General features: G+C 33.2%; 2 protein-coding genes and 2 long non-coding RNA genes across 10 annotated transcripts; 2 read left to right on the top strand and 2 right to left on the bottom strand.

The window, feature by feature from the left end:
* Positions 1–17: 17 nt before the first annotated feature.
* On the top strand, positions 18–1,120 carry LOC129911411 (uncharacterized). Its single transcript, XR_008771640.1, has 5 exons — positions 18–136; positions 275–471; positions 533–750; positions 812–922; positions 990–1,120. It is a non-coding gene; the product is annotated as an uncharacterized LOC129911411 (long non-coding RNA).
* A 906-nt stretch (positions 1,121–2,026) lies between these two features.
* On the bottom strand, positions 2,027–4,678 carry LOC129911410 (uncharacterized). Of its 7 annotated transcripts, none has more exons than XR_008771636.1 (8): positions 4,545–4,678; positions 4,324–4,425; positions 3,968–4,264; positions 3,771–3,899; positions 3,673–3,720; positions 3,051–3,614; positions 2,647–2,988; positions 2,027–2,575 (listed from the first exon to the last, which is right to left on the bottom strand). It is a non-coding gene; the product is annotated as an uncharacterized LOC129911410 (long non-coding RNA). The 7 variants fall into 7 exon arrangements; XR_008771639.1 differs by having other exon boundaries at positions 3,051–3,601; XR_008771633.1 differs by having other exon boundaries at positions 3,051–3,720.
* Positions 4,679–6,624: 1,946 nt separating this feature from the next.
* LOC129911409 (zinc finger protein 600-like) lies at positions 6,625–17,122 on the top strand. Its single transcript, XM_055989212.1, has 5 exons — positions 6,625–6,824; positions 10,669–12,000; positions 15,246–16,193; positions 16,251–16,609; positions 16,667–17,122. The coding sequence occupies exons 1-5, from the start codon at positions 6,708–6,710 to the stop codon at positions 16,974–16,976; spliced, it is 3,066 nt and encodes a 1,021-aa protein (XP_055845187.1). The 5' UTR covers positions 6,625–6,707; the 3' UTR covers positions 16,977–17,122.
* Positions 17,123–19,503: 2,381 nt separating this feature from the next.
* On the bottom strand, positions 19,504–20,461 carry LOC129911408 (39S ribosomal protein L22, mitochondrial). The gene is made up of 3 exons (XM_055989211.1): positions 20,182–20,461; positions 19,905–20,118; positions 19,504–19,836 (listed from the first exon to the last, which is right to left on the bottom strand). The coding sequence occupies exons 1-3, from the start codon at positions 20,389–20,391 to the stop codon at positions 19,616–19,618; spliced, it is 645 nt and encodes a 214-aa protein (XP_055845186.1). The 5' UTR covers positions 20,392–20,461; the 3' UTR covers positions 19,504–19,615.
* Positions 20,462–21,782: the final 1,321 nt, after the last annotated feature.

The raw sequence follows: 21,782 nt of genomic DNA, 5'->3' as shown, positions 1-21,782 counted from the left end.
CGCCCCTTGGTAGGGCAGCGGGAAATAGTATTTTGACATCTAGGTTTTGTGACTTTTGATTGTCACAAAAAAAAAAAACAATTTAATTATTTACAAAAATTGTTCAAGGAGTTTTGAGTTTCCCAAGAATAAAAAGGTAACAACAAATTAAAAATACATTATACTAATAAATTCTTTACATAGTTTTATTTCAAATTTTCTAAACCTTAATAATATTGATTTTTCTTCATTAGATCGCATCTTAAAGTTCATTAAACAAATACTTTTTTTTCAGGCGTCCCCGACCTAAAAACAGAACCAACACAATTCCTTGACATTCATTTGGAATCCCTACATGAAATGGGACCTTGGAACCTAAAGAAGCAGAGCTAGAGCATCGCCGACAAGAAGATGTCTTAAAACGTTACAGCTCAAAGAAGGAATCGATTTGCCAACATAGCTGAGACTGCGCTCGCTAAAGAAAGATTTCAGGTAGGAATTCTTTAACAAAATGATTTGGATTTGAATAACAAATGTTTTTTTTTATTTTAAGAATGAAGGCTAGATAGCGTTAGAAGGTAACTCACTTGTGAAGCTCTTCAATAGGAAAATGCGATCACGAAAAAGTTTGAACCCCCCAAACCAGACCTGAATTGAAGACTTTTCAAGCTCTCCAGAGAAGACATCAGAACAGATGAAAAGATGCTAGCAAAGGGTGAGATCTCAGAACAAGAAAGCAATTGTGTTGGGGAGAACTCATGGAGTCAACCGGTGAGATAATAATTTGTGTATTAAATTCTTGGTTTCCCTTTTTAATTATTTATCTCCTTAGCTTTACAATGAATTTGCGGTACCCTTCCCGAATCCATATCAAATCACAAGAGCTGGAGTCAAGATCATTACTTTCGCCCTCAGGATTTAAGTTCATCTGTTGAAACAAAAAGTAGTCCTTGTTACATATAATTCAAAATTTAATATTTAATGTTTAATCTATGTTTGTTTTGTTTAAGTTTCCCCTTGCGAGCAACGGAAGAACCGTCAGCAGTCATTGACACACTTCCATCAACATCAAAGCGAAAGAACAAAGAAGTGATCGCAAAAAGTGCCTCCCAAAAAGAACTTCCAGTGCACCCACTGCAACACACACTTCCCACTGCTTAAAGAGAAGAAACACATATGATTAAACAACACGGTTATTATAAGCGTGTTAACCGTCGACCGATGCGTGACCCACCGACATCAACTTTTACCACAACTCTGAATGCAGTTGATCCCGCTGCTGGAGCTGCTCCTTTGTTACTCGGCTTGGATGGACTTGCACCACCATCCTTGCTAACTTGCGAAGAAGATGAAGACTCCAAAGCGGCAATTGTTAAAATCGAACAAGGCAACCAAGATTGCAAGAATAAAAAAATGGAATATTTGGGAAATTGTGTGATTATTACTGCAATCGATAAATATTTTTCATCAAATACAATGAAAATAAAAAAAAGTTGTTTCGAAAAAATCGGAAATTAGTTTTTAAATAAAAAAAAATATTGCTTCTGAAAAAGTAATCGCAAATGTACTGGTTTTGTAGTAAGTTGTTCCACGATAAGTCGTTGAGGTTGTTGGTTTTGAAATTTTCGTGATCATATAAATGTGCCCTTAATTATGAAAGTGGACTAAGTCACTCCTAAAAATGGCCTCAAATCTAGCCTTAAAATAATTATTATTTAAGGGGTAGGGTTTATTTAAAAGCAAAATTACAGTAAATAAACTTCTTTATTGCTCCTCTAGTGATTTCATAAAAGAAATATAACTAAATCATAATAGGAAAATTATTATGTACGTTTTTCTTTAAAAAATGTAAAAAGTGACTTAGACCACTTTCATAATCATGGGCACAAATAATCTAAAGCTTTTTCTGATAAAGAGAGAAAAATCCGTGCTAGATGATCATGATCTTTGGAGAAGCTTCAGAACTATACAAATCATAATAATCTTATATGATACTAAAATATTCATCATAAAAAAATGCACCGATGTGAAGTAAAAGAGACAGAAATTAAACTTGAAAAACATTCGAACAATTTAATTCAAGAATTTTTATAATCACTCAATCTGTGGTTGTTAGTTATTGAAAAAATAAGTAGGAACAGAGTATTATTATACTTATTTAACAACTAAGTTCATACTTTATCAACATTTTTAAACAATACTTTTTGTTCATTACAAAAGTGGTTTATAAAATATGTACATAATATTCAGTTGATACATTTTGCGCATCATACTTGATCGCATTACTTGGTTTATTGTATTTAAACAGACACCAAATCGTTTTAGGTGTTTGGGCTCAAGTATTTTCAGAGAAATTCTTCTGGATGCAGGCAATTACATAAGGTTTGTTGTGAGCTCTAGGGCACTCTGGGTCGCTCCGAATTCCAATGATGTCCTCCTGGCATTGCTATCAAGAGTAACCTGCTGCAGACGATGATCCAAAAAAATTTTTGTAGTACTCGCGTACTGCCATGGAATTAAATTTGTATTCATCCAACATTGCTCCGCACTCACCACATCTTTCACAAACACAGTAGTCACCAACTCGTGATTGACTCTGCAATGAAAGTATGAAGGTTAAAAATATGTAGTTAACAAATGATAACACAAGACTACTTGGTATTATACCTGCCAGCCTTTGTGATTTCGGATACGTGAAGAAATTTCGGTTTCTTATTCACTGTGATTTGATGCGGGCCAAATCTCACATAATCGATAAACATAATGTGTTGAAGATTTTTATGCGGTGATAGATTTTGAATACGTTTTATTAGAACAGCATCCTGATATTTAAAGGCTTGATTCATTAGATTGTGTAGGCCATTGCCAGCGACCATTATTTGTACATAACGTTATTTGTTTAGCAAAAGAATGCATAGCGCAACGAGGTCAACTTTGGTATTTATATTGAGAATTATATAGCATTAGTTGCCATTCGCACATATTCTGTGTGGTTAACATTGATTTTACCTAAAATTAAGTTGTGTAAATGAGTCAAGACAATGGAAAATAAAAGAATCCCTCCTCCTCACCTTACCATCCAAAGTTATGTGAAACAAGATTTTCAAAGCAATACCATGATGCTTTTCTTTATAAAAACATCACCAACATTGGTAGTAATGCAGCTTGATACATTTTCCGACGTAATGATCCATCAAGGGATAAACTGAAAACTAACTTAAGGTTATCTTGTATTGGGTCAGCATTGCCATTGCTTCATCAGCCACTGCTGCATCAACTTTGGCGACAATGTTTAGGTCGTTCATGTTAGATTTATTATCACCAACTATTTAAAGTTTCTTAAGGAACGTTGTCATCGTCACTAGCTTGACAAGCATATTGACTATATGGAGTCAATACGATGTATCTTCTCTTAAAGTTCAACATTCTCAGCCATATTGAGCAGAAGATAGAAGGCAACTCTGAAGAGTGGTTCTTGTTTCTTGACGAATATTTTCAATTGTTTATTCAATCATTCATATTCTTCTTTTTTTACTTTTGGATCGTTTGAAGCTAATGCTTCATATTGCTGTTGGTTTTGGCTTCGGGTCGTGTAGATCTTGAAGATAGGTGTTTCTGATACCTAAAATTATACTCTTCATAAGGGATGATGAGTGATTGACGACATGGAACCATGAAAGCTATTCCAATTACCAGGTTTTGGGCGTAGTTTTAATTCGGGGATACGCGTGGGGGTTCTATCTAAAAAGAAAATATGATACAATTGTTATTATGATGAATATCTTACTTACCTCTTTAGGTTGTTTCTCTTTACTGAGCTTAGTGTTGGGATAATTTCGAAGATGAAAATCCTTTACGCATAATTGCGTAGCGCCGTAGTTCCAATTCAATGACATCCATGCTAACAATACATAACCAATCTGCAATAAAGTAACAATAGGAATATGAAGTAAGGTTTGGGGGAATAAGAAATGCATTCCATACTCACCTTATACTGCACAATCATAGGATGAAACTTTGTGAATGTGTAGAAACAGGATATAAATTATATTCGTTGAGAGATCTACTCTTTTGTCAGTCCTCTCGAAAGTACGCTTAGTGCACCCGGAATTCATGAGTCGTCAAATACAATTTCTTTTTCGTCGATGATTAGATGGATAGCTTTAATTTAATCCTCATCAGGAGTCCTGAAAATGAAACACGGCTTTTGGATGTTTTCATCTAGATAATTGTCTTGGAGCAGTCCTCAGCGTAAGCATAAAATTGCAAAGATATTAGGTACCTACTGAAAAAGAAAGCTTTATAAATTGTTTTGTAGGCTGCAGAAAATATTAATTATTTTACGTTGTTGTTGATGCTGGTGTGATAATGCTGTTGCGGATGGTGTTGTTGATGCATTTGGCCCTCCTTCCTTCCAACACGATTCCATATGTGATAAATTTGCATCTGAAAAAAAAACAAAAAGGAAATTATTGAAAAAAGAAAATTTCATTTTTTTTTTGTGAACTGAACGATTTAATTCTAATTTTTAATAACTTTCGAATAATAATAAATTAAATAAAAACCTTTTTCTAACATGGTTCAATTATTTTCCCCGACATTTATCTTTGCACAAAAAATATTTTAATAAAATACTTTTTTTTACTGAAAGAATTCTTCGTTCTTCCAATACGTCAAAAAGTAGACTTCAAAAAAGACAGATGCTATTGATTTTTGTAGCAAAAAAATGTAGATGGCCATAGTTTCTATGCACAAAAATGGTAGTTCAAGCAATCTGACGGTAGATGTCGCTACGCTAACTGAGTTCTATTTACCACTTTCTTCCACAGGCGCTAGTAATCATTGAACCACATTTTCAAAAATTTTGTATGGAAACGAGAATCAACTAGCAGTCCATATATAATAGGTCAATGCCTATTATGCTTTCAATAAAAATTCTGTGGTACGCTTATAGGATCGAATACCACTTTCGGCTACTGATGAGAAACTTTACAGAAGTATTTCATTGTACTTCTCATAGGTTTAATAGGAGTAAAAAAAGGGGCCTTTTTGATCCTAATTAGGGTTATATGAGTCTTTTAGGTGTGAAATTAGTCATGACGAGAATCTTCTCACCATCGTTATAACATCGAAATTGTTAGTTGGGCAAACAGGTCCACCTCATATAAAATTTTGACACATTTACTACTTTACCAGGCATACCACCGTTTCACCAAAAAAAAAATAATTTTGTTTGCATAAAGTCCATTTTGTTCGATTCGACAAGATATCGCACATGTACTACAAAAGTGTCACAACTCAAAAAACAGATTTTTTTAGTTATTGACAAAAAAAAAATTTGAAATTTTCCCAGACAAATCTATCTAGTTGCCATTGATATAATTTGAATAGTTTTTATTCCAGAAGGTAAAATGTCGTTTTAAATGTTTCATTTGAAATAAAAACTACTTTGACAAAAATGACACATTTTTAGTCCAAAGATCACGAAAATTGTCACAACTCTAAAAACGTGAATTTCCAAAGTTTAAGATAGTTAAAATGATGGTGGTTGTCTAAAATTGGTTAAAAGTGTGTTTCCTATTCTAAAAATTAAGTAAATAATAAATATACTCGTTCTATTCTCCTTAAATTGGTTTATCGTCTCTATTGAAAAATGAAGATTTTTGAGTTGTGACACTTTTGTAGTACATGTGCGATATAGTTTTTATACGTTTAGTTTAAAGATGATGCGAAACAATAAATGTTCAAGTCTACAAAGTCGACAACGAAAATGCTAACGAAAAAATATCATCAAGTATTCTGTCAAAGTCAAAATAAAAAAAAAAATAAAAATTAATTTAAAATCAAGAAAAACCAACAGAAAATAAATTTTAAAGCAAGAAATAAATGAATTAAAAGTGAAAAAACCGTCAACACTGCTCTTGGAGTCAAGAAAAATGCACAGGACAGTAAAAAGAAAGTGACAAATGCGTGAAAACTCTCCAATTTTTTGCTAGAGCTGCGTACTGCAAAACGAAAAGCACAACGAAATTTTTCGTTCAAGATTTCGTTAACGAAATTTTGTATGGAAAATTTCGTTTCGCTTCAGCTGCGTACTAGGCTTTAAAATCAAATCAAAACCAATTAAAACAGAAAATTCTTTTTTGTTTTTGTATTTTTTTTTTTTAATTTCGATTAAACATGTACTTAAGAGTTATACAAGCTCTTCCGAAGCTATCTTTCAAATCTCAAAGCTTCGGTAAAGCTTCCTTTAAGTTTCTTACAGGCCTTCTAAGTACATTCTTACAAAGGGTCAAACTTGTATATCATTCTTCTTTTTTCCTTGCCCAACAACCTTACTAAAGTTAAAAAGGAGCTGAAACGTAGCTTCTGTAATACCTTACCACTTACACGTACCTACCTTTCGGGTGTGGTCTTTCCTTAATTATGAATGTGCTCCGTGAATACGCCCCTAATTTTGTAAATACTTGAACGCACTCAATCCATCTAGTACTCATTTACTCAAGTACCCATCTCTATTCAGCACCTTATGTCAAAATAACAAATGTCAACTGAAAACTGTCAAAATTGAAGCCATTTTGTTATTTACATTTCTTGTTAGAAAAATTCTTATAAAAAATAATAACATTTAAAACAAACAAAAACAACAATTAAACCATCATAATCATGATAAATAACTATTTAAATTTATTTACTTGAATATTCAATAATAGATTATAACAAAAAACATGTCAGTCAAACTAGATGATACTGTTTGCCGGGTTTGTTTAAGTTCCTCCGGCAGCATAACAATTTTCGATGATTGCGGCAAAGATGACCAATTTCGTTATTGTACTTCATTAGAGGTATGAATAATCTCCTAAAAAAACATATTCTTATTTTTTCATGTATTTTTAAATTAAATTTCTTAAAATATTAAATCCTAAGCGGGCTTTAGGTCTTTTATTAAATCTCAAATCTTCGTCGACGTTTCGAACGTGTCTACGTTCCAACCAACCAACATCTGCAGCAGCTCAGCTAAAATTCCTTTTCAGATCTTCCTTTGTGGATAAAAGCACTTAACTCCTATATAAAACGCTTATCAGACCTACCTATACTCTCATAAGGCTTCATTTCATTTAAAATATATTGGCATATCTCTAACTGTAATTAAAGAACTTCAAATTTTTGAAAGATGCGTTTTGTATAAACAAACATAGACGACCGGGGCCCTATTGCACCAACCACCAACATTTTACAACTTTGCACTTTAACTTTTCAAATTCTGTTGCACCAAACTCCAATTTACAAAGAGGAAATTATTTTTTTTGAAAAGTAAAACAAAAATTCCCTCCTTGCAAATTTTGTTGCACCAACCACAAATTTGCAAAGCACGAATTCTTTGATTTCGTTGCATCAAACAAACTTTCCAATTCAAATTTTTAACAACGAAAACAAGTTGAAACAACTTACTGCTTTGCTTTGCAAATTTTCAAATAACACAGAGTTCCATGTTTAGTTGGTGCAACGCCCGCACTTTTTCAAAAAAAAAAAAACATTAAAAAGTGCAAAGAGGGAACTTTTAAACACTTTTCACTTTTACTTTGCAGAAAAGTATTATTATGCAAAGTTGCAAAGTGCAAAGTAGTTGGTGCAATTAATAGGGCCCAGATGTAAATTGGCATAAAAACACTATCATATATGGCGAGTCAAATACGATACCTTTATTCTCATACCTTTTCGATCTGGTTACGAAAAGAATTCATTCCTTTAGTTATCATAACAGCCCCCTGTGCCTACGTTCTGTAACTCTCGCATCGAGAAATTTCTCGCATGAAACACGCAAATCGGAACAAAAATAATGTGAATCGACACAAAAATCATTTTCTCACATTCGTTTGTTTCTATAAACAAAATTTTCTCGCCTTGAAACATTTCTGAATCAAAATGCTTGACAGACTGGAAAAATGTGAATAAAACTTTGTCTGTAAGAAAATTATTGAGATAATTTCTCGATTGAACTGCCAAAATTACTCACAAGCAAAAAGGATGCGAGAAAGTAAGATATTTGAAAAAAATTTGATAATCTTACAATAAATAAGAGATGTTACTTCTGAAATAGTGTTCACGGTAATTTATTTTTGTATCACTTAAATTTTTAAAATAAAAAAAAAGAATATTAAAGAAAAAAAAGAAAAAATTACATGCCCTAACTGCGACTTGAACTCGGTACCCTCCACTCGCTGACCGACTGCTCTACCTTCGGACTATCGAGCCTTGGGATATTTCTTGTAAAACTATGTCTATATGACCTTTGATGGCCAAAGGTACAAATATTTTCCCTTTTTTTGACAGTTTCCAATAATTCCAATGGAATAAAAAAATTTACAGGGGTGCTTTTCACATCGAGATACAGACACAGGTTATTTTTCCAAATAGAGAAACGTATGGAATTTTTGTTTCAAAATTTTTCGATGCGAGAAGTTCTCGACTAAGTTACAGAACGTAGGCACTGATTAGAAATGTCTATACAGCTAGTTTTGAATTTGCTATTGAAGATACATAGGTATTATGCATCTCCTATTAGCTTAGTGAACCCCTCATCTTCCCAATTATTCCAATTACATTACAACGAATTCCTCTCTGACTTCTATAGGAGGGACACCCTAATGTATATTAATGGATGGAACTCAACTCATTCAAACACTTTTTGTAGTTTCTTTGTCTTTAGTTAAAATGTTCACATACTTAAACAATTCCAGATCTCACAAATATTAAATAATGTACAAATTGTATGTACCATATGAAAACTATGTATTTGCTTTATTAAACTTAATTATATACCATGTATAATGAAAAAATATGTAATACGTTTTGTGGTATGATTCATTTGTCGACTCGTGTCAATGAGGGGAATTTTGTGTCCTTTTTTGAACGATTCCACAACTGCCTCTTGTTATTTTTGTTTTTATCTAGTTTTAAGTACCTAATCACCTAAGTACCTAATGCATAAGCTAGATCAATACCAAGTCAGAAACAAAACGTAGACTTAGTATTGTTACTTTAAAAAATAAATGTATTTAACTCTTTCAGTCTTTGTGGTTAGTTATCTAACTACCTTCTCAAAAAATTTTATGATTTTTCCATGACATCTGACGGATTCCTTTTTTGCATATCTCGTTAGTATGCTTTTCACCTTATTTCGCACATGTAGTATTAAAAGAGAAGTAGTTCGCATTTTTTGATAGTGAAAATGTTACAAATTTCACTTGGTTTTGCAAAAAATAAAGAACTTTTTTGGAATATTGTACAAAACCTATACTGCCCATAATCTCGTAAATGCCCTAACTACAAAATTATCGATTTTGATTTTTTTGCATATTTGGAGTTAGGGCATTGTCTCTGATTTATTCTCATTTATTTTTTTAGCCTAGGTCTTCAAATAAGTCAGAAAATTCAAAATGTACTTTTGATTTTTTTCATTTTTATATGCAAATTGCGATATTAGATTTAGTGTTTCCCCCTATAACTCAGAAGTAAGAAAAATGTAGTTAGGGCCTTTACGAGATTATGGGCAGTATACTTCTCATAATCTCGTAAAGGCCCTAACTACACTTTTCTTACTTCTGAGTAATAGAGGGAAACTGTAAATCTAATATCGCAGTTAGCTATTTTTATTCATTTTTTTTTATTGAAATTGTTTTTTAAGTTCCGAAATGTATAAAAATAAAAAAACTAAACATGATTTGTTTGATTTTCAAGTCAAACTATAACTGTTAACTACCATTTTCTCCAAAAAATAACGGTTTTTAAAAAATTATGTGTTCATTTCTAATCAAATTACCATAACAAATATAATAATAAATACAAATTGAAAATTGTATCCAATTTTAAAGTTCAAGTGACCTACACTCCAAATTGACTGAAAGAGTTTAAATCAAGCCAAAAGAATCAAGTTGAACATACATTCAACCTAAAATATTTTTTTGAAGAAAATGACTATAAATATTGCTGAGTCCTTCACCATCTATTCTTCTATTAACAGTATTGTCTGTATCGAAAATGTATAACATTTCCATTAACATTATTTTACTGTAATGTTTTTCTATTTGTAAAATGTCTACCTCAGTAAAATCTGGTCTATGTCCCTCATCAATACAATGCTAAGCTAAAGCTGTTTTTTGTGAATGTCCGCTATTTATATTGGACCTATGACCAGCTATACGATTCCTTAGTTTTTGTATCGAAGTTCCTACATAAACTGAAGAACAATTTATTTTATAGACTGTGTTTGATTTAATTTTAGAAAGTTTACCCTTCAAATTCGAAAACAGTGAAGTTTTTCATATATTCGCAAAAACTAAAAAATCGAATAGCTGGTCTTTTTCAAGACTTCGAATTTTTGGAATATTCAAAACATTTAAAACTATAACAAATAAAACCAAACCAAAACAAAGAAAAGAAAAGCTTGAAGTTCTTAAGATTAAATTCTTAATATTAGAAGACAGAATCCTCTGTTAATATAGATATTAGATTTTTAGCATTTATTATAATTTTTTTTAATCATTTAAAAATAATAAGAAGACTGTAAACACAGTCGAAACGTCGGAGAAAAGATAGGCAAAAAATTTATAAACAGTACCTAAAGCCCACATAGGATTGAATTCATATTCCTATATTTTCATTTATTTAAAAATAAAATTCTTAAAGGCTTCCATAGATGACGGACTTCCATCAAAACTTTGCAAAAAGTGCAACGATCATCTTAAAGTTGCCTACGATTTTCGTTTCCAAGCCATTTATGCTGAGAAATATTTTCGAAAAACTATATTCTTGCCTTCATTTAAGAAAGAAGACGATGCACCCAATAGCAATGGCGACGATGTCGATGCTAACACAAACAATCATTGCTCCGATGAGTTGGATGAAAATATGGCAGAAATTGATATGTTGTTGGCAATTCATACAGAACGAGTTGAAGATGCCAATGATAATTACGATGATGACAACGACAATGAAGTCGAGATGATGGATAACTCAGAGTTCTTTGATGATGAAAGCGTCACAATGGATGAAAAGCATGTTGAGATCATCGGGATGGAAACATTCGAAAAGGAAAAGCGAGAACAAAAAGACCAGAAAGTCAAGTTGGAAATCGCTAATGTTCCACCACCGCTTGTTTCTGTTACTGAAGGCAGCACAAGGTTCGAGATGCCATCGACGTCATTGCCAAGTATGCCTTTGGAATCACCTCAATCTGCCACAAGCAGCACAAGTGTCCAACAAACTCATGTTAGCATAGAAGATATCCAACAGTACACAGATTCGAACAGTTTTAATCATCACTCTCAATCTGTTCAGGAGATAACCATAAACACTGGTAGATCGGAGCATTTAGAGATCCATCCAGTCTTAAAGAACGATCCATCTGGGTTTGACTTTAATGTTCCAACAACTGTAGCTGCTGTTGGCTACGAATCGTATTCCACGTCATCACAGATTCAATATCAACAGATACCAGTCCAAATTGAATATAACCAACAGCATAATACACTGCCTCTTCAAGAATCTGATCATCATCAAAACTCTACTAACTACGATTTCCCTTATCAAGAAACATTCTCACAATACGGAACTCAAACAAATGAAATAGTTCCTCAGCAAACACAACAATTAACAGAAACTATACATCAATTCCAACAACCAGATCAAGTTCAGGAATTAACTACGGAGAACAATTTCAAGACTGAATATCATGAAGCAACTATAATTGCTCCGAAAGTGAAGAAAACAAAAACAACACTTCCTAGTCGCAAGGATAGAATCGAGTGCAATATTTGTGGGAGTTTGTTTACGCATTTGAATTCACTTAAAACTCATCTGCTCAAGCATTCTGGGGAGAAACCATTCAAGTGTGAGTTTTGTGACAAGGCATTTGCTCGTAAAACTGTTCTCAATATACATCGGCGGTTGCATACTGGGGAGAAACCATATAAATGTTCCTTGTGCCCAAGTGCTTATGTTACTAAGGAAGCTCTAGCGGTAAGTAAGCTAATAAGTAATCTTTCATTTCCTCCCCCCCATAATTTTCAATTTTAGATTTGGTTAACGATTTTGGTATTGTGCGTTAAATATCTTCTTTAAATGCCGCAATCGTTATTAGTTTGATTCCAGAAAGATTGTTGTATGTATTAGTAAATACCCCGGAGATGATGGATTGGTACAAATTGTCACTAAAGCATAACACTAACTTTTTTGAAACTTATATTGGAACTTATATCAGACTTGTGTGATGTACGTATTTATTTTATACTGTATAAGACAGGCAAGCCGTTTTAGCGCTACGCGATATCTAGATTAGTGAACATTCAGACAATACGGTGGTCCGTGTGTAAAATTCAAAGTTAAAGAGCGACAACCTGGACAGTAATTCATTTTCTAACGAATTACTCCATCCAACAAATTGTTTCGGATGTTAATGGTCAAGTCGAAAATACCCTAGACTTGTATCTAACCTCAGACACTGATAAATACGTCGTTAGTGTGTTATTGCCTTTTGGGAGAAGAGCATTGTTTTGTAATATGAGAAACCCAACTTTGATTGGTCACTAAGGCTATGTTTTCTCGCTAGTGACGTAGACACCATCGTAGATATGGTAGATATGATTTATTTCTTATCTGAGACTATTTTTCCCGAATGGGGTTAAAACTATAAAATCGAAAGAAAATGCATGGTTCAATTCCAGCTATAAGGATGTTATCTGTGTTATAGAGGTAAGCTGGGGAAAACCGGAAAAAATTCATACAAAATCAAAGGCAAAAGCACCCATATACGACGAACCAAATTTTTGCATGATCAAAAACTAAAGCAAAAAATAGTAAAAATTTTTGGTCATTTGTAAAAAAAAAAATTAAAAAAAAGCTTTATTTCATTTTGCAGAAAGTAAAATTATTGCGTTTGATATTCTAAAAGCATTTCATAGAGTTTTGCACCTAGATCTGCAAGATCCGCTGCAAAATATTTTGGTTTCCTCCAAAAATGAAGGACGTTTTTCTTCCCGTCTGACCTTCTAGTAATTTATTAAAGCTCGATGTGCTCATTTAACTTAAGTTTACCCTCGAGTCCATTTCGGACATACCGGCAATTACAGAGATTCTTTCTTCAGTGGGCTATATTTCCATTCCATTTTCAAACTCAGAACTTCAAAGCTGTTCGCTTGTTTAGTTCATCATTTATAATTAACTGGAACTGCTATCCATTACCTAAATTTTGTTGGCTTCTGGTATAACATGTATGTTCATTAGTGTGGTCCACGTTATAAGGCAAAAACATAAACCACATAATTCATTACTTCCCCACCCATTATTTTGCTACAGACATCTTTACCAACATATGCTGAAAGTTTTACCTCTCAAAAGTAAAAGGAAGAGGGCGCTCATGAGCTTTGAAATATTAGACTTTGTTACGCTTAATATCTGATTATATCGTAATAGGACTTGGCTTGGAATTTGGCTTAAATATGATAAGCACGCATGCTTCCGACATGTTGCTTTGGTTTTGAGTCATTCATATTTCATTGATTAATTCTGTTTTGTTTTAACTTTAAACAAAAAATACTTCAACAAACGAATTTAAATGAACAAAAAAATCTGTGAAAACATCACTAACTAGTGGTTTTTTACGAAAGAAAAAACATATTATCATGAAAAACTTTACCACATCACAACTTAATTCACTTGATAAATTAAAAAAAAGTAACTACTAGGCATGAGCACCTAGCTAAAACAGCATCTGAGCAAAAACTTTGAGCCTGTTGAGCGCCCACTTACACTTCACCTAAAAAGCTGAAATTTCACCTGAGTAATACAAAACACATAAGCAGCCAATTTTTGAGTGGGGAACAACGGAAATGTAAAAACCAAAAAAATTGGACCACCCTAATGTTCATTGCCTATCTTACTTACTGTAGGGTAAATAACAAGAATAAAATCGAAATGGGAACTATATCTGGTATCTATATCCGTACTTCCCAAACGGTGTAGTGCGCGTCTACTTTTCTTCGGTTCTGCTTAAAGGGTTCGGCACTATCTTGAATTCCATTCGTATTGTATGTTGCTGCGATTCCCGAAAAAACAATCACGGAAGTCGTTCGTAATAAGAAATTTCATACAAATCGTCACTACGATCGGATTTTATGATTTTGAAGTGAAAACTTCTTTAGTATCGTAGTGATTTGAAACAAAATGAAACGAAAACGCGACACGACTTCAACTTGTTATAACTTTTTTGTTTTAATAGATAGATGAATGAAATTTGTACTGTAGATAGGTAATTAAATAATATATTATTGTACATTGTATTTTTATATATTTGTATTGTATTTCAATTAATTTCATATTCAAATTTCGGAGATAACGGTAAAAAGATGTTCTTTTCCAACACACGTTATATCTTTTGATCTAGTGCACATAAAAATTTGATTTAACTTTAATACGCATGCTGCTAACATAACCTTTCATTTGATATATCACACATAACGTTACGTGCTCTACAAGTTACACAATCTTAAATTGAAAAAAATTAAAAATACCTCAAAACACCTGTGGAGATCTGTTGGCGATGACCAGCTATCAGTGTAGGAAGTACCGTAATCTCAGTCTGGAAATTCGACATGGTTGACTTTAAAAAATTCTAACTTCTCTTGTAGACATCTTTGAAATAAGATTTATACATCATTATACAAGGTGAAACAATAAGCTTTCACATGGTATAAAATTTCTTATAGGTTGTCAAACAAAAAAATCGATTTGAATCATGAGAACATAAAAATAAATGTTTTTTTTGCTTTTTAGATGAAATTTCATCGAGTTTAAAAAATTCTAGCTCTTTTTGTAGATGTCTCATAGAACTGATCGATATATATATTTTGAGCTTAGACAATAAGCTTTCAGATGATATAAGATTTATATAGGTTGTCATATAAAAAACATGGATTTGAAGGTGATAGAATAAAAATGGTAGATTTTTTCTATTTTTTTTTTTTGCAAGAAAAATGATTTTTTAAGGTTTCACTTCTACCACGTGTAAATTGCACACATGTTTTTTTTTTTTGGGAATCGTAGAAAATTTCCGATAGGAATGGAATTCGTGATAAGGCCTATTCGCTGGATAAGAAAACCAGGGTTATCATGCCGGGATTTGCCGCCATTATTCAATAGATACCTTGAACATCGATTTTAAATTTGTTTCTTTAATGTATTATCTTGAAATTGATATCTTATTACAGCGTCACTTACAAAAAGACCATGTCGAAGAAGTGGGAGCAAATTTTCGCCGTGACAAGGTTTCCTACATTTGTTCAATTTGCAATAAATCTCGATGTTCGAAATACTCTCTAGCTTCTCACATGAAAACACATTTTAATGTATCAAAAGTGCGACGGAAAATAATTCGCAAAAGAAAAGAAAAAACACCAACAGAAGGACGAGATGGTGTTGGTTCTACTGAACCAGTAACACAACAAAAAGTACTTTTGAAATACTCTTGTAAAGTTTGTCATAAAGGTTTCCCCAATAAATGGGAGCTCTGCACTCATGCTGAGACCCATAATATGCACAAAATATTCGAATGTGATGTCTGTCAGAGAACATTTGAAAAAAAGTTCCAATTGCTTTATCACTTGCAAACCCACGAAGGTGGTGAGGAACTGGTAAAAGCTAAAGTGAAACCAAGTGCTGAACAAAAGATTGCCAATGAAGTGCCAGATGAGGTGAAGATAGAAGTGAAAACAGAAGATCAAACTCCAGTAGTGGAAAAGCAAACAAAAAGAAAACTTCGTGCTTCAAAAAGACGGAAAAAGAAAGCAAAAATTGACTATGAGGATGAGAATGAATTGAGTGACGTAAGTGAAGAAAAGAATAGTGACCATGAAAAGGTCACACAAATTTCGATTAGTAAAAAGGGAACAACAAGAGCTCAAAGAGAAAATCTTAAGGTACTTCGGACAAGTAGCAAAATTGAGTGTCTCATATGCGAAGCTGTTTTTACCCATCCAACTTCTCTCAAAACTCACATGCTTGTTCATTCAGGCGAACGTCCATTCAAGTGTGATCATTGTGATAAGTCTTTTGCGAGGAAAACTGTTCTGAATATCCATCGGAGACTGCACACCGGTGAGAAGCCTTATAAATGCCCTCTTTGTGATAGTGCTTGCGTCACCAAGGATGCTCTGATGGTAAATTGAAAATAGTAATCGAAGGGATTTAATTATTATATTTTAAATATTTTTTAGCGCCATATGTCCAAGGATCACGATGATGATCGAGAAGCCGATCGAATAAAATTCACCTGTGGTGTGTGCCATAAATCAATGGGTACCAAGTACTCTCTGCAAACGCACATGAAACTTCACGAACAAAATACAACAGCAAGTTCAACTGAGTTGAATTTCTCGTGTAACATGTGCACCGAGTCTTTTGATACGAAATCCAATTATGCGAAGCATATGGAAGTCCATGATTCGCATAGAAATTTCCAATGTGACATCTGCCAGGTGACATTCGAGAAGAAATTCAAGCTTCTCTTTCATTTGCAAACGCATAAAATTGAAGATCTGCCTTGCAAGAAATGTGGTGAGACGTTTACTATAAGGTGAGGTTACTTTTTTTTTCATTTGTGAGAAGGTATTAAATTGTATGATTCATTTAGGGAAAATCTCATTCAACACGTAAAAGCCCAACACATTGATCCCCAGAATATGGATTTTCAATGCCCTACTTGCAATGTTGGGCAATATGATACAAGGGATTTAAAATTGCACATGTTGAATGTGCACGAAGTGACAATGGGTGAATTGAATTCTTGTGATATGTGTGGTGAGAGTCATTCGACTGCTGCGGAGTACTACAAACATATGCACGATAAACATGATACAATCAGTAAAACGTGCAATGAGTGTACAAAGTATTTTGATTCGCGAAAGGCTTTCGATAAGCATATTCTTACACATTACATGTGAGAGTGGAGTAACTTAATAATCATACACAGTATGATTTGTAAATATAAATATTTTTCATATACTTGTTACATAATAATATAGGCTTTGCCTGAATTTACTACTTAATTTACTTGTGAATATTAAAACTAAAGATTTTCTATTAGAAATATAAATATAACATAATGTATATTGTAATATTGGTTGCTAAACATTAAGCTTATTATATTCATCCCTATTACGTAAGTTGTTTGTACTAAAACGACACAAAAACGACTCCGAGTCCTGCTTTGAGGGAAAGATTCTTTGGATTATGCTCGGTCGAGTGTGCATCAACGGACAGCGGGCAAAGAAGATACACAACTACCAGCTATATGGGTTTTACGGCAAAATCTACCTGGCCAAAAAGTAAAAATTCAGCAGTTCAGATGGCTGGGTCCTGTGGAGCGTATGAATACTTCGTATTTAACCCCGATAAACAACGTGGAAGAGGAAGACTTCATCTTAGTTGGCGCGCTCAGTTGGAGAACAACCTCAACCAACTTGATGTGCGCAACTGAAGACAGCTAGCTAGGAACTGAGCTTTGTGGAGAGGCTTTTAGCTAAGTAAGTAAATCTTTTGAGCATAGTCTGTAAAATCGTATCAAGCTTTTTCTGAGAACGTACAAGTCCTTTACTCATTAGTTTATTGAACCTTTACTCATGAGTTTATTGAACCAGCCCGGTTTATGTATCTCTGCTTAACCAAAACGCCTTATATTGATGCTCACCCTTGTTTCCTCTATATTAAAAGAGTATTAATCGAAACTTTAAAAATTGCCAAAATTGTGATGTACTGTCATAAAAGTCCTTCACCAATGTTGTTGATCTTTTCTAAATTGAATTGACACTATCGAAAATTTAATGATCATTTGCGTTCCATGTTCGAAACTAGGGAAACATTCTCAAGGAAATTTGTGTTCATGACAGCCAACATAACTCTGAAGTGGCCAAAGAATTTGTCTAGTTGGCACAGCTGTAAGCTTTGTAAATGACATTAACGCAGTAATTAAGAGGATGGAAATCTTTGTAATAGCTGTTTCTTTAGCCTGAAAAACCAATTAATTGCAAAAACAAAACGTACTTGTTTATGTTAGGTCGTTGAAAGTACATAGTTGGCCTAGCAAGCATAGAAGATTGCACTATATCACTTGACGTTTAATATAATCTTCATATCCGCAGCATACGCAAAATCCACTTTCTTTTACGTGATTCACAACCCGTTATCTTATGAACTACGTCAATTGAGTCAGAAAATCTTCATACAATTAACTGTTCGTTCGGTGCTTCTTAGTGAAGACGGATGTGCTCTTATAGCAACCCGATACATTAATAAAAAAAAATAGCACAAATTCGGCATTGGACCGAATCAGTAGCATCTTAGCCTTCAGATCCTCAAAAGTTTAACCAGTAGTTCAGTTTCGATGCATACGAAGATTTCATTTAAATAATTTTTGGTCTGAATTCATGGAGAAATGGTTTTTGGGAAATTTCGAATTGACAATTTTTTTTTTATAATTTCTAAAAGGAGGACCCAACCTGAAGTTTTTTTTATAGTTACCAACGTTTCGAAAATAAAAATTTTCTAAAAACAATTTATTTCTAAAGCGAATTTAAATCTACTTCTTTCGAAATGAGAATTCCGAAAGTGGAATTTTCGTACCCCGTTATTCGTTTTCGAATGGCAAAATATATTCGAATAAGAAAAATTTTTTTCTACAATAAATGTGATAGCGGAATGCACAAGGAATATCTAAAACGTTGCTTTTTTGAAAGTAAATCTTAGTGATAGTAACAAATTAAGTAGGTAAATAAAATTTATTTATAGAGAATCTTGAAGCTAAAGTTTACTTCCAAAAATATTTGTAATAGGTATGTTGATAGAATTCGCGTGTTTGTATACCGAATTGATTCATAGAAATTTGAGAGTCCATGACGCCAATATTAATGGAAGGGATTTGTATCAGAAATAAATGTGAAAGAACCCCGCAGGCCGATGTGGGATTCCAACCTGCAAAAATTTAATAATTGTTCTCTCAATCCGTTATTAATTTATATCTGCATCTTAGTGCAACCAAATCTATTTGTCTTCGTTTTATATTAAACTAATTTTATAATTATTATAATAATTTCTTACCCAACTCGTTTTTTATTTGTTTTGGTCACTTGATTTGAAGAAATAATTCAGAATTCCAAAAAGTTGAAATAGTATTAAGTTCTATTTTTTCCCATTTCAAAGGTTTTACAGAGTACCAATTCAAAAGCGGAACGGAAAGCACTTTTGAATAGGATTAACTTTCGGAACGAAATACAGAGTAGGGCCGGTGGTGGTTTCATTTGAAAATTCTTTCGACTGAAGGAAGGCCTTTCGGGAACTTCCAAATTGGCCTCCTTTTTCTTTTTGCTTTCTAATATAAATTCTAATAGGATCCAACCTAATAATTTTGTAAAGTTGCCAATATTTTACCGGCATATCTGATAAGCGAACTCTGCAACTATAAAAATAAATAAGTTATCTGTCTGGGATGGCAATGTGACCTAATCGCAAATTTATTATTGCTGTTTCCACAAACTTTCTTTGAACAATATTTTAAACTAAATTAGGTATAACAAAAATTCTAAATTTACAACGAACTGGTAATCTTCCTGTTTCGCATTTGTTCCATCCATTTATTAAATTGATCTTCAGGTGTAGCTGGTTGAGGTAAGTAATAATGCTTTGGTGGTTCGCCTTCTTCCAATCGAACAAAGTAATGACAATGTTTGTATTCTACTACACCATAACGTCCACGAGCATGACGTCTCATTCCTTTATAATAACGACCTTTACCAACAAATGATTCAGCTGAAAGAAGAAAATTCTAACCATATTAAACACAACCGGTAAAACGAACAAAGTTTAGAAGAACTTACAAACCCACAAATTACTCTTGTATTCAACATTGTGTCTCTTTATAGCCATATCTTGAGCTTCTAAAATCGTTTGTTTTACATAACGACCTCCTTTCATTAGAACAAAACTAAGTTGTTTAACAGCTTCATCGACTGATAGACCACGAACCATTGAAGCAATGTACCACATTTTATCGGGACTGTATTTAATGTTGGTTGTCATATGACAAACATACTAAATGGTAAATAAGGCATCTTTAAATAAATTCTGTTTTGTTTTATTTCAAAGTGATATTACCGCTTTTCTTGGTTCCTCATCGGGTGTTTGTGGTGGATGGACAACCTTGTTGTTTTGCAAGAATTTTTGTGGTCCGGTATTGTATTTATTCCATCGCTTATTTAATGTGTCACTTGTATGAAATGAACAGGCAGGGATTAGGAATTTAGTTGTGGTTGTTAATTGCTTATTTATGCAGAGGAGAGAGATTTGTTTAATTAAAGAATTCATTTTTTAATTTTCTTGGTAAAATTTCATAACCTTCCTACTGCAAAATAGAAAAAAACCCACGATAGTTTGACAGGTGACACATGAAATGTCAAATGATAGAAAAGGTAGGGATGCCATATCATCTTTTTAATAAAATAAAAATTGTGACCACAAATTGTGCCAGTTCAAAACAAATTGTTTTTTCTCTTTTCCAGATGGGACACCCACCTTAAAACCTTAGAAAATGTTCAGCATTTATTTATCTTCTGAAATCAATGGTAAAACTGAGGCTTAGCACTGGTTCAAAGTGAAAATTAAATTTAAAACAGCCTAATCTATGCCAAACCAAAGTCGAAATACAGTCAATCCACCGAAATTGACAAGTTTGATTCCCGAACTTCTGAATTACGTTTGTGCAACTAGGCCTAACACATTTGCAAACGCCATATGCTTTGACAGGGGACGCTCGGGACGCTATCCACTTTCAATGAGTGACGTGGGCCGCAAACAAACAAACAAAGAGGTACTTTTTCTTTGGTGTTAGAGCTATCAAATGAAAATTAAATAGACCTCTCATTGTAATTAGTGTGCGTGGTTTATCCAGTTTTTGTGCATTTTCGTCGGTAATTTAAAACAATAATTAAGAATTACGGTAGCTGTTGCACTTTTCTTCAAACTAACATTAGTCCCCGAATTGTCAAAACAAGCGTTCGGAAGATATAACCTTTTCTGTCATCGTTGATTTGGGAGAGCCTTCAAAACTGTCCCCGACCGACTACAAAAAAGGCCGCTGGGATCATTTTTGCGTGAAAAATATTTGTAGTCCGAAAGTCATTTTTTTTCTGTTGAAAATAATTTTGAAATAACCAAATTCAATTGACACGTATTTATAAGAGCTCATTAAAAAAATTCACGTTGTTCTTTTCGAATTTAAAAATTTATTGCATTTTTCTTTTATTTTTAAATCGAATAAGATCTTTATGGCAACCCTTATCTCAAATGTCAAAAAACAGCTGTTTTTCTATGTTTTAGTATTTTCGCCAACCACCCAGATGTCACTTGGATCGATAAAAAGACCAACGTTTTCGACGCCGCTTTTTCGTTTTTCCACTGACAGGATTTTCATCGCACAGGTAAAAGACGGACGACGACAGCGGTGAAAAATCGAATTTTCTTCCTCCTCCGCACAAAATACAGAAAGATAATAAATTGCAAAAAAAAAGAAGAAAATTTCACACAAAGTTCGCATTTATCGTTGTTGTCCGCAATTTGTTGTTAAAAAAGTTCTAAGAAAAAATAAAAGTTAATTAATTTTGTTGTATAACAACGGTTTTTTGTGTGTTTTTTTTTCTTCTCCCCACATTCAACTTGATCTTGATCCATATTCGCATGTACATACATCTGCTGGCGGT

Source organism: Episyrphus balteatus, chromosome 2, assembly GCF_945859705.1.
Source record: "Episyrphus balteatus chromosome 2, idEpiBalt1.1, whole genome shotgun sequence".
NCBI classification, from domain to species: domain Eukaryota; kingdom Metazoa; phylum Arthropoda; class Insecta; order Diptera; family Syrphidae; genus Episyrphus; species Episyrphus balteatus.
The sequence above is the reverse complement of the archived record's forward strand: the minus strand, read 5'-3'. Positions and strand labels throughout refer to the sequence as shown.